This window comes from Anomaloglossus baeobatrachus, chromosome 3 (genome assembly GCF_048569485.1).
Source record: "Anomaloglossus baeobatrachus isolate aAnoBae1 chromosome 3, aAnoBae1.hap1, whole genome shotgun sequence".
Classification (NCBI taxonomy): Eukaryota; Metazoa; Chordata; class Amphibia; order Anura; family Aromobatidae; genus Anomaloglossus; species Anomaloglossus baeobatrachus.
In genome coordinates this window covers 403,236,791-403,250,619 of record NC_134355.1, presented here as the reverse complement: position 1 = coordinate 403,250,619, position 13,829 = coordinate 403,236,791, and the positions used below count along the sequence as shown (strand labels likewise).

The 13,829-nt window shown below is 46.2% G+C and overlaps 1 protein-coding gene across 1 annotated transcript in view; it reads left to right on the top strand.

Moving 5' to 3' along the window:
- ZNF451 (zinc finger protein 451) overlaps window positions 1–13,829 on the top strand; it is a 76,431-nt gene that overhangs the window by 42,129 nt on the left and 20,473 nt on the right. Inside the window, exons 10-12 of the mRNA XM_075340269.1 lie at window positions 110–1,746; window positions 4,840–4,947; window positions 8,051–8,194. Coding sequence (XP_075196384.1) covers window positions 110–1,746; window positions 4,840–4,947; window positions 8,051–8,194 — 1,889 coding nt within the window. The remainder of the gene's footprint in view (window positions 1–109; window positions 1,747–4,839; window positions 4,948–8,050; window positions 8,195–13,829) is intronic.

The following is a 13,829-nucleotide window of genomic DNA, read 5'->3' as shown; positions in this document are numbered from 1 at the left end:
AGTAGGCAAACTTACCACAAGCCAGGGCATCCCCTTTAATGTGCTTTAAATATTTTCCTACCTCCTGTAAAAGTTTATTGGCAATCTGTCATTATGTTTTATTTTTTAGAACCCGATGCAGAAAGTCTGGTCCGGTCTCCCTTTCTGATAGAAGCATAGCAGATGTGGCTGCAATATTCCTGCTGAAGGCCTACTGTCTATATTGTAAGCAAGCCTTAAATACTGACGCTCACATTGCAAAGCACATTGCAAGAAATGCTCATAATATAAAAAGTATTACTTCCATAGAGGAATCTATACTGGCCTTCTGTTACCTCAATGAAGGAACTAAGACCCCCGCCGAGATCTGTCAGTCCGCAGCAAACGCTAGACTTAAACCCTGCTCGCTGAAAAGGACTTTACAAGAGACGGATACTTACAGTTTGCAAACGTGCAAAAAAGAAAGCAAAATGGCCACTACTGGTGACAGCCGTGTGAAGCGTGAGCAGGATGTACTGGTAAAGGCTTGGTTCTGTGAGTGCCTTAGACAGTTCCCGACTGAGCAAGCTGCTAAAAAGCATATTATGACGGCAAACAGAATTTTTCACAGATGTATGGTGTGTGGCAAGACGGCTGAAGACTTGGGCATTATTCACCTCCATATGAGCAGATTCCATGGTGGGGCACATCTGAGTAATTTCCGCTTCTGGTGTCAAATATGTCGCACCGAACTGGTAAGAATTGAAGATGTCATGATGCACGTCTCAGACTGTCATGGAGGTCATTCGTTTTATTATGAAGATGATGTCGTGGAGCAGCCATCTACATATACTGAGCCGCAGACGACTTCTATGAGCTTGGTAGAAGAAATCCCGGCAGTGCCACAGGAGTCTGCTAAAGGCACGTGGCAGTGCCATATATGTGAAGAAATGTTTGATTCTGAGGAGACAGTTCAACAACATTGCAAATCTATCGCCATACATCAATTCCACAAGTACATCTGTGACACCTGTAAGAAGAAGTTTCACAAGCTGGAAACTTTACTCCGGCACTGTCAAATCCAACATGATGGAGACGTAAAGATGAAGTATTTCTGTGGTCTCTGTGAAGATCTTTTTTTTGATGAAGAAATTGATTTTTTTGCTCACTATGAGACGTTCCATGGCTTAGATTATGGGTTTGTTCCAAATCCCACCCAATCTCCTTTAAAAAGTGTTGAAGTACCACCTGCCAGCCCGACAGGGGCAGAGGACCTCCTGACATGTGGCTGTCTTCAAAACTATATAGATAAAGCAAGTAAGAAGAAGGGCTTCCAGCAATGCTTAGCTAGACTGTTCGAGAAAGGACAACTCTGGTACCGCTGCAATTTCTGCTGTGCAACTGACCAGACATTTGAGGGCATAAGTAGCCATTTTTGTGAGGAAGGGAAACAAGCCAGCGGCACCAAATTTGTTGTAAAGTGCAGCATTTGCTCAAGATTCTTTTCTGATGTTGATGGTGCTCAAAACCATTTTCACAAAAAGCACTGTTTCCTTGTGAAACCCCACATTAGCATTAGTGGTAGGGCTCAGGAATCCAAGGTGTTTAAGTTCACAGCGAGTGCTTCTGAGTCTAAGAAGCCATCAACGATGGAGATTGTGCATAATAAAAAGTTACATTATGAAGCGCTTGGTAGATCACTGAAGGTGTCTGAAAGTATGCCCGGGTTACCCCTTGTGAAAACTGCAAATGGAACAGACCTTATGGATACGGTTTCTTCAGAAAAAGGTATTTTACAGTTCCTTTTTTTTGTATGTTGAGATATATACATATTGTTAAAACATACCGTATTTTGGGGATTTTTTTGTCTTAAAATCCGAATATAGCTTACCGGGGAGGGTGGGGGGCCTGTCTGTGCAGCTCTGTGTCCGGGTGGTGGGGTGGGTGCATGCGGGTGGCTTTTTGCCGGCTGCTTTTCTGTCCTGGCTGCCTCGCTGTGAGCAGATGGGCGGCCTGCTGGCTGCCACTTTGTGCGGGCGGGCGGCTGTGCAGACTGTGGTGGCTGTGCGGCGAGTGTCCCAGTCTGTCCGCGTTCCTGGTTTCAAATGATGGCGCCGAGAGTAAGCGCATGCACAGATGCAGCTCTTGGATGAGAGCTCAATCTGCGCACGCGCTGCTCCGGGTGCCATCATTTGAACCGGGACTGCGGACAGACTGGGACACTGACTGCATCGGCCTGCTCCACCACTCACCCGCCACTGAGACCACTGACCTGCTGCCACCACGGACCCGCCACCGCTGCTAGCACAGCCTTTGCCTTCTGTGACGCCACTACACCACCACTGCCTCCTCTGTCCGGTAAGACAACAGCGGAGTATATTTTATATACCGTATTCTTTGCTTTATAAGACGCACTTTTGTTCCCCTAAGTAGGGGGTGCGTCTTATAAGCCGAATATACGGGGGGGGTATATATATATATATATATATATATATATATATATATATATATATATATATATATATATATATATATATATATATGAGAAAAAGAGAGACTTGCAATAATTACCATATTTTTCGTTTTCTAAGACGCATCCCAAATTTAGAGATATAAAGCGAAAAATACGGTATATTTTTTATAAGACGCACCCCCGAATTTGGTGAAGGAAAAGAGAATTTTTTTTTTTTAATGTTAAATGGGGTCCATCTTATAATGCCAGTGTCCCTCTAACAAATCATATAGGGTATATGTCCCTCATAGCCCCCCATCCTAAAATTAGCCCCCTTAATCTGGATATGGGCCCCTTATATTGAATATAGCCCCCTTGTGATGGCACACGTTCCCCTGTGCTGCCTATGGCCCCCTATGGATGGCATACATTCCCCTGTGCTGCCTATGGCCCCCTATGGATTGCATACATTCCCCTGTGCTGCCTATGGTCCCCTATGGATTGCACACGTTCCCCTGTGCTGCCTATGGCCCCCTATGGATTGCATACATTCCCCTGTGCTGCCCATGGCCCCCTATGGATTGCATACATTCCCCTGTGCTGCCCATGGCCCCCTATGGATTGCATACATTCCCCTGTGCTGCCTATGTTCCCCTATGGATTGCACACGTTCCCCTGTGTTAGATAACGCCCCCATGGTGCTGCCCATGGCCCCTATATAGATCGCACAAGTCCCCCTGTGTTAGATATCGCCCCCATAGTGCTGCCCATGGCCCCTATATAGATCGCACAAGTCCCCCTGTGTTAGATATCGCCCCCAGGCTGCTGCCCATAGTAAAATAAAACCCTCTTTCCTTACCTCCTCCAGCGTTTATCTCCCTCCTGTCTCCCTCCGTGCTTCTGTTCCTTACTTCCTGGTTCTTGCTGCCGGTCTTGTGATCGGCACAGCAGACTGAGATCTCTGCCTGCCTGATCACAGTGGAAGCAGGGACACGGGGAGAAACGCTGGAGGGGGTAAGGAAAGCTTTTTTATTTTAGAATGAGCAGCAGCCTAGGGGCCAAATCTAACACAGGGGGGCATGTGCCATCACAGGGGGGCGCAGGCTCATATAATATGCACCGCTCCCCCAGCCCATCACTGCGTGCGATTTCAGCACCACCGGAGATGGACAGCGGCTGTGCATATTATATGAGCGGGAGCAGGAGATCAAAGGCTGCAGCCCGCAGCGTTCACCTGCGCTCCAGAGTGTGTGTGTGTGTGTGTGTGTATGTGTGTGTGTGTATATATGTATAATATATATATATATATATATATATATATATATATATATATATATATATATATATATATATATATATATATATATATATATATATATATATATATATATATATATATATATATACATATATATATATATATATATATATATATATATATACATATATATATATATATATATATTATATATATATATATATCTTTATCTTTTGCATAGTTGGAGTATTTCTGCCTGCCACTTTGTTAGCACTTACTTTTCCATAGGACAGAGTAGCTATTTTTCTTTATCTTGTCCAGCATTGTGCAGCACGGTTGTTTTTCATGCTGCCACGGCTTGTTCTGAGTAAGGGTACTTTCACACTTGCGTTAATTACCTTCTGGCGCAATCCGCCCTTTTGGAAAACAGCGAATCCATTAATGGATTCCGCTGTTTCCCATAGACTTGTATGGATGACGGATTGTGCCAAAAGTACCTGCGTTGCTTCTGCTGGCCGACGCTGCGTTGCTTCCGCCGGGCGGAAGGAACACAGCATGTAACGTTTTCTGAGCGGCGGAATCCTTTATTTTTCACTGCGCATGCTCATCTTTTTTTTTTTTTTTTTTTTTAATCACAAACTTTATTTTGTCACTCGGTGGCCGAACGTTCAGCTGAGCGCCCGGCAGCCGGGTAATCAGCTGATCGTTCACAATAGTCTGCTGCCTGTAAAGCTGTAAAGAAGGAAAAAAAAAAGCTTTGTTTTGTACGATCCATTGTGCCATTATATGCAATGGATCCGTTGCATCTGTTACACAACGCAATGTAACGGATGCCGTTCAACGGAAGTGTGAAACTGGCCTAAGGTAAAAGACTTCTGTTTCCAAGATTCCCCTCCTTCTCACAAATAGGAATTAAGTGAATGTTGATGGGGCTTTAAAAGGGAAATACAACTTGTGTTTTTTTTAAAAAAAAAAAAAAAATAATTTTCCATCTTATTATGATGGGGTAGGAAAAGCTGCTGCCTCTGGGCTTTTAAGTCTACTGGGCATTCTCAAGTCAGAGATGCTATATCGCCACTCTATATGAGCATGGGTGCAGAAATGAGCGAGGAGGTCAGTGTTTACATAATTTTACTCCTTTTTTAATTTTAAAATTTTGTTTTTATTTAAGCACTTGATAAAACTTTTGCAAGAACGCCCTCTGTGGCACCAGAAGCTATTTCAACTTCCACTAGTTGTAAGAATGAAAATAATGACGACATACAACCTATGGAACTGGGTAATGTATTTTTATAACTAACAATATGCATTCCAGTTATATAAGTTGCAAAATATTGTGTAAGGTTTAAAACCGTTCTCCAAGACTTGACCTTTGATGACCTATCACTTAGGAGAGGTCATCGTTGTCTGATCAGTGGGGGTGCGATCGCCTGTTTCCGATGTCCCTGGCCAGAACTACTTTTAGAGCTGCGCAGCTCTGTTAACTGTGTAGTGGCCACAGGTGGGCACTGCATAGTCTTCCCGTATTCAAATCAATAGCGGCCAATGTGCGGTACCTGGACACGACCACTATTTCGTGGACAGAGCTGTGCAGTTCTAGAACTGTGTAGCTGCTACAGCCGGCGACATTGGTAACAGCTGATCGGCTGGGGTATTTAACTCCCCTTTTGGCCATCTTGCTCTTCCTTATTCTGAAGCCGCGGTGCATGACGCGTCTACGTCATACGCACGCCGGCATTGAGGTCCTGCGCAAGCGCACTACAATACTTTGATCTGCTCGGCTCCGGGCAGATCAAAGTGCGCCTGCTCAGAACCTCAATGCCGGAAGAGCAAGATGGCCGAAAGGGGAAGCGCTGCTGCCGGAGAACGGCGCCACCCCTCCGACCGTTGTGCACCGGAGCGACCTTCTAGGGGAGTATTCTAAAGTGTTTTTAATGTTATACCCGGCGGCCTGGGCTCTTATATACAGCATGTTAGAATGCTGTATATAAGAGCCCAGTGGTGGTGGCCGCAGCTTATAGGGCAAAATACTTGTGACAGATTCCCTTTAAAATTTAAAGAATAATCGTCACTTTAATTTTTATTTCCTAAATCAATAATACACATGATGAACATAATAATAATAATGAACATAAGCAACTTTGTAATACAGCCTATCTGAGGAATCTGCTTCTTTCTTCTCTTCAATGTACCTTATTTCCCAGGTAAAATCTGTCTGCAGTGAAGACAGTTTCATATTACTGAGGTAGAGCGCAGTTGGTGCTTTTAAAGCAGACATGTCACTAGATTGAGTGCCCAGTTTTTGCTTGTGTTATATTCTTTCTGCTCCCCTGAGTATGTCGGTTTCTAACAGAATTTACCCAGGAATTGAGAATTTTGAGGGTAAAAGATAAACCCAGGAGGAGAAAGAAGCAGATTTCCCTGATAAGATATATTACACAGTTTGATATTTTCATGTGTACAATTCATTTATGAAAAAGAACTTAAAATGATGGTTACTCTTTTTAAAGAGGATCTTTTACAATTTTATCTGTATAAAGTGGCCAAATCATGGCATAGTAGCTGCAGAGCTGAGTAAAATGTTGGTTTATTTAATTCTCTTACCTGTGTTGAAGAAATATTGGCTTATAAAGTTTATATGCTAATTTCCTCGTCAACCAAACGGGCAAAAGCAGAAGTACTTGATAGGGGCAGTCACTTTTTCCCCTCTGTGACATTGACCAATTATAAACAGGAGGCATCATGTAGGAAAGGAATATGACCTAAAGAAGCTTAGAACTGGCTTTATCGTCTCTAGCTCATACATCTTGCAATTGGCATCTACTGTGATTACAAGCTGGGTAAAGAGATGAGAGCTTTGTGTAATCACAACTATACCTCTGCATCTATGCCGGGTATCGCGGAATAATGCCGAGATTGCTTGCATAGATTTAAAGTCGTTGTTACGCTCACCGCAGAGCGGCGAGCGTGGACATGTGGACCCACTAGACAACAGCTGAGCTGCGGTAGCTGACCCCACGCAGGACATGAAAGAGCGTAGGTGGTGAGTAATAGACACGGTTTATTGACAATCATAAAACAGGTGAGAAATGCGGGAATTACCGGGAGAGGACTCCCCTGGAGGAGCAACCGTGAGTGAACCCCTTTACAGGGGCTGTCCGGCACAACCCCAGGGGCCCAAATGCACGATCTCCAAGACGATGGTTACGACTGCGTCACAGGGATAATGCAAATTCTATGGGTAGTGCGCCCATACAGTGGCACGGCACAACGTGGCAAGACACAGCATACGTGCAGATCTAGTGGAAGTGGCTTCTCCGGATCCGGTACTGCAGATGCGACCTGACTCTGTGGACATGAAACCAGATGTAAAGTTTGGCACCAAGGATTAGGAACAGCTTACATATCCTTTAATCATCAAAGAAGCAGCAACTCTGTAGACACAGCAAACGTGGGTAATTCTAAGGATAGGAAAAGACACATTAGGAAGAGGTTTGCAGCACGACCCCTATACTGACAACATACCTAAGGATAGGAAAAGTTGCCCAAGCACCTCCCATAAGGGGAGGATGCTTTATATACACAGAGCTGCTCAGCAATAGGCTAGGAGGGAAATGCACTCAGGACAGCTCTGCACTAACAGGACCTGCGATGTCACAGGGAGGGGACGAGTCAGAGATCACATGATCCCTAGTGTATGCAAAACTCTGCTATGTTACTACAAGTACCGGAGAGCAGGGAGCACCCTATGGAAGCTCGCTGGAAACGGTAAGTACAGGATGGTCAGGAGCTGTTCCACCCCCGGCGACGCTGCAGGAATGCCCCCGGTCTCCATGGCCAGTGGGGACCGCAACCGCAGCGCTTGGAGAAGGCACAGGACGGGGCATGACAGTGGTGTATGTGCAGCTTTCATCTCACAGCACTGTTGGCTTTACCCCTCCTCCCACTCTGTAGTCTATGCAGAGAGCTAGGCTAGAGTTTTGCACTGAAGATCTGTACTAACCGTTCCAATGCTTGCAATAGATGCAAATATGTGTATGTAATGACACACAATTCTGCTCTCCTCCCTTCTCTCCCTTCCTACACACACACTATAGTGAAATATATCAAATTGGTAGGAAAAGCGGAGCTGTGCATCATTACATGTATTATATTGTTAATATCTCCAAAACAAAAGATAAGAAATTATAAAAAAAAAAACCCTAGACACTGCAGCCTTTATTGCATGATGTGACCGGTTTAACGCTCAAGCTGCTAAAGGGTCCTTTTTAAAGCAGCATTTTTTGGAACACAATTCAAACGCTTAAGTACAGTATGTGAAAATAAGCTTTGACATGTTAAAGGCGTAGTTTTTTATATACAGATGCTCTATCCTTAACTAGATATTGAGGAAGATCAATTACCAGATTTGGAATTTCTGCAAACAATGACGCACATAGTGTTTGTTGACTTGGACAACTGGGCACAATTTTTTACTCATCTGCCACAACAATTAAACCAAGGAACGTTTGTCTGGGGATTTCAAGGTAAATCTTTCCATCCATACTGTTATATAAAGAGATTCTGTATACTTAAATCGTTAGAAAGCATATACCCTGCCTTTAATAAACCTTTTGCACATTTGTAAGCTAGTAACTTCAAGTCTCAGCAATATTTTTTCCACTAAACCTAATTATGTATTTCATATAGTGATAGTGTAATAAAATTCTTACTAATGGCAATCTTCCCTAGTTTCTAGCACTGTTCCGGTCCCCTTGTGATCGCTCTCTATCTGTACGGGCTTATATTGTGTACCGTGGTGTTTATTCTTCAATGCAAGTCTGAGAACCAAAACGAGTCTCCATAGACTTGAATTAGGTGACTTCTGCTCCACACACAAACCCCTGGATGAGCCGGCTAGTCTGTGTTCATGTCAAGTGACCCTAAAAAGGACCAGAACAATGCTGAAAACTGACGAAGACTGACATTTGTAAGTATTTTAACGCATATACACGACATCTCACACATTATTAGGAGGGTTTAGTGGAAAAAAATTGTTGAGAGCTCTTCTTTAAGCTGGGTATTCAGTTTAGATTTAGGCAGCTAAACCTGCCAATACCAGTATTAGTTATTGGAAATGGGGGCCTCTGAATCCTTCAATGGCAAAGCTATGAGGATTAGACATTTTGGACTTTAACTAGGTTATCGCTTTGTGCTTAAGAAGAGGAGTCTGGCCATTTTTTACACCTCTCTTCCTACTGAGAGCACATGCACACTCAACCAGACTCCGTGCGCATGTAGATTATATGGGAGAGAGAATTGTCAGTTGAAAGAATTGGTGTTTGTCGGCCTTAAATTAAAGGGAACCTGTCATCAGAAATTTAGCTATAAAGCTAAAAGTTCCCCCCTCTGCAGCTCCTGGGCTGCATTCTAGGAAGCTTCCTATAGATTTTGTGTCACCTTTTATCCCAAAATAAACACTTTATAAACTGGTACCTTTTCGTATGTAAATTTCTTAATTTTCCATGTGGGCGGGCTGCCTGATGTACGTTGCTGTTCCTCCATCATATTTATGCCGCCCCCGAACGCTGAATTTGAAAGTTCAGGACACCGCCCCTGGGTGCCCGTGGTCCAGCGCATGCGCTGTTCCACTGTAGCGGTGCCGTGCACTGTGTGCACGTGCGACCGCTGTGATGCTTTGCGCGGTCACGAGGTTATGGGCGGCGCTGTTAGTGTCATCAGTAAGTGCCGCCCATAACCTCGTGACCTCGTGCTGAGCATGATGGGAAGGAGGGGACGTCCGGGCATCATTCCTCCAGCGCTTGCGCATAACGCTGGAGGAATAGGGGAAAGTGCGGTCACGAGGTTATGGGCGGCACTTACTGATGACACTAACAGCGCCGCCCATAACCTCGTGCCCGCGCAAAGCGTCACAGCGGTCGCACGTGCACACAGTGCACGGCACCGCTACAGTGGAACAGCGCATGCGCTGGACCACGGGCACCCAGGGGCGGTGTCCTGAACTTTCAAATTCAGCGTTCGGGGACGGCATAAATATGATGGAGGAACAGCAACGTACATCAGACAGCCCGCCCACATGGAAAATTAAGAAATTTACATACGAAAAGGTACCAGTTTATAAAGTGTTTATTTTGGGATAAAAGGTGACACAAAATCTATAGGAAGCTTCCTAGAATGCAGCCCAGGAGCTGCAGAGGGGGGAACTTTTAGCTTTATAGCTAAATTTCTGATGACAGGTTCCCTTTAACAATCTAGCAAAGGTGCATTTTTATTCCAGAGTCAGGTTTCATACACTGTTCAATGGGGGTACTCACTTTTGCCGCGATGCGAGGTAGCACAGCAACACAGTTCATTTAAAAGTCCTTTCGGTTTATTCAAGTCAGCATAAACTGCACATCACACATGGATTTCTAGTCCGGAACAGTCTCAGTACGCCCCGCATAGGTCTGGATACGCTTCTCCACAGACGTATGCCACTGATAACTATTCATACACACAGAGACGTTTTTATGCCTTTTTTCTGGGTGCAGCAGCCTCTTTCCTCTTCAGATATTCAAAATTCTAGTCCGTTTGAGTCGCGGTACCTTCAGTATCCGAGTGGAGCTCCCACAGCCTCCGCTCACTCACCACCAGCTAGTTGAAGCCAACTCACACTTCCTGCAGCTGGATTCCTTCCAGAGGCTCCAACCTCTGAGATTAGCAACCTCTTTACTTCTCAGAGGCTGCTTCTCATGCAAGGCTTCAACACACAGTGCCTCTCTCTATGCCATGTGCCATACAACCTAATTAAACAAGTCAGACACGCATAGGTGGGGTATGTGGATGGCCATTCCCACCCATCTCTCCAGCCATCCGTCAACCTAGGCACTATGAACACTTTGTAAAAACATGTGGCACTACAATTGCCAAAACGAAACTCCAGGTTCACACCACTTTTGTGGTACATTTATAATGTAGCCAGTCACCTTCTTACACCAGGCATACATAACCTGGATTCCATGAGCTTGTTATGCAGTTCTTTTTACCAAAAATTCAAATTGCCACTAAGAAACTTCAATAAGCGGAATCAAAGCACCCAAAAAGTACCAGAATTGTGTTTTGGATCTTTTTTGAGAAATACATGATTAGACTGTAGATATTTTGTATTTTTAAGCACCTTCTTACAGAAATAATAAAATATATTCATAAAATACCTTTGCATAGAACTACTACACTGCCGGCATGAGGAATTTACACTGTAACTGTGGTTAATCTTCCAGCCCCAGTTACAGAGGATATTGGCAATTAAAATACAGTGTATCTTATGACCTATATAAAACAAAGACAAAATAAAAAAACGGAATTTAAAAATAAAAAGCCATCACCAGTCTGAATAGCTGTTTGTGGTTTCTCTGCCGAAAAACAAGACCTCTCCTCTAGCTAATAATTGTAATAGCAAAGAGAGCACACTTTAAAAATCTATTTCTTTATCGTTCCTATGGGAGACCCAGACATTGGGTGTATAGCTTCTGCCTCCGGAGGACACACAAAGTACTACACTAAAAAGTGTAGCTCCTCCCTCTGAGCCTATACACCCCCTGGAGAACCAGATCTAGCCAGTTCATTGCTTTGTGTTCAGGAGGCATACATCCACACATGCACTCTCATCTGATTTTTGATTTTTGGAAAGAGTTTGAAGAAATGCGGGTCCAAGCCTGGACCCCCAGCATGTCCCTTCTCACCCCACTGTGTCGGCGGTGCTGTTAAGGTTGATTCCAAGGCTGGAGCCTTACATGCCGCGCTCCTTCACCATCCCTCGGGCTCTGGCTTGAAGTGGGAGCCAGCACGGTTCTCCATGCTTGGCAGGAGACCGGTCTCCATCCGCAGCCCTTCAGAATCCTGCTGGATGGAGCACTCATCCCCAGGGACTTGGAACCCTGCGTCTCAGCAAGCTAAGTACCTGAGACATTTATATTCTGGGGGTCCCTGTACTTTATTATGGTGGGAGAGTGTGCTGAGTGAGTTTTCTGACATTTCCGACTGGTTCTCTGGCTGTCGCCTGAGAACCGCGCCGATGGTGCCTGCGCGCCTGCCGCATCGCTCAAATTTAGGCACCGGCTTCGCCGGAGGCCTACTTTCGGTTTCATTGCCCTCGCATGTCATTCATGCAGAGGGACAGTGCGGCTCCGCCCAGCGGCCGTTCTGCACAGGGGAGGGACACTCCTCACTGGGTACATGTCTCCTCCCCTGTAAGTCTCTTTGGCCCTCCAGATCCCGCTCTCAGAGTAGGTCCCACCCCCTCTCCTCGCTCCGGTGCCATTTTATCAGCGTTTTCTCTGCGATCAGCACTGGCTGCAGCATCCCTGCTGAGGTGCTTGGGGGTCCGGACTTTGGGATCTGGAGGGCACACAACACCGCTCCAGCGGTCTGGTAAGCCACAACCTCTGGTTGTGGACCTTCTGTATATACTCTCTGGGGGTCATTCTCTGGCAGAGTTCCCACTCCAGCAGCATGTCTCACACGAGGAGCAAGGCTCCAAAGCTATATTCAGTATGCACTGCATGTAAGCTCGTGCTGCCTGAACTGAGCACATATCCACATTGTGATGCCTGCTCTAACCTGACGATGCCTCAGCCTGGAATCGCACCCCCAGGGGTCTCTCCGGCTGCTCCGGCTCCTGTGGCTGAACCCCCGGCTTGGGTAGAATCCTTATCTAGGTCAATCTCCCAGTCTTTTGCCGACTCCATGGGACAGCTGTCCAGGACTTTGCTGAACATGCATCAGCACCCTTCACAGGGTGCCTCTGCTGCTAGGGCTCTCTCAGCGGAGCTCACAGAGGATTCTTCATCTGGTCCCAGACCCCGTCCTCCTAAGAGGAGACGTAGGGCTCCCTCCCCTTCCTCGTCCCGCGGCTCTGTTTCAGAAGCTGACTCGCAGGACGGGGAGGATGCCATTACAGGGGGTTCGGAGGCTACCTCCATGTGCCCCATTGATCTGTCCGAAAGTGACTCAGATGTTAGTGATTTGATTGCGTCCATTAATTCTGTACTGGACCTCAATCCGCCAGTATCAGAGGAGCAGCCCTCTCTGGCAGAAAAGCACCAGTTTACCTCGCCTAAGAGGACAAAGAGTGTGTTCTTTAACCACTCCAGTTTTCAGGCCGCTGTGACCAAGCCTAGGGCCTGTCCTGACAAACGCTTCCCAAAGCGTGGTTCTGATGACCGTTTTCCCTTTCCACCTGAGGTGGTCAAGGAGTGGGCTCATTCACCAAAGGTAGACCCCCCCGGTGTCTAGACTCTCAGCCCGGACCGTTGTATCAGTGGCTGATGGCACCTCTCTTAAGGATTCCACTGACCGCTAGGTTGACCTTCTGGCCAAATCTGTATATGAGGCGGCAGGGGCCTCGTTCTCCCCATCTTTTGCAGCAGTGTGGGCTCTCAAAGCCATCTCTGCTTCTCTAGAGGAGATGCATTCCCTCGCCAGGGAGTCTATGCCCGAAATGGTTGCCTTAACTTCCCAAGCTTCCGCTTTTTCATCCTATGCCATGTCTGCCATGCTGGAAGCTTCTCACCGCACTGCGGTGGCTTCAGCTAATTCCCTCGCTATCCGCAGGATCTTGTGGCTTCGAGAGTGGAAGGCAGATGCTTCTTCAAAGAAGTACCTTGCTGGGCTCCCTTTTGCTGGGTCCAGGCTATTCGGTGAACAACTGGATGAAATTATTAAGAAAGCTACTGGCAGGAAGAGTACTTCCATGCCACAAACCAAAACCAGGAAACCTGTCCAGGGTAGGAACCAGTCGAGGTTTCGTTCCTTTCGTTCCTCCAACTGGTCGTCCTCTAAGCCCTCGGCCTCGTCCACTAACTCAGCTAAGGACCAAAAATCCAACTGGCGCACAAAGGCGCGTCCACAGAAGACCGCAGGAGCTGCTGCCACTAAGGCAGCCTCCTCTTGACTATCTGTCCGCGCCAGCAACGTCCTTAGTCGGTGGCAGGCTCTCCCACTTTGGCGACGCGTGGTTTCAACACGTCTCCGATCAGTGGGTGCAGGATGTCATCTCCCACGGCTACAGGATAGAATTCTCTTCCAGCCCGCCAAACAGATTTTTTCTGTCAACTCCCCCCTGTTCCAAGGCCGCCGCCTTCTCTCAGGCCGTGGCATCCTTGCAGGCCAACGGAGTAATTG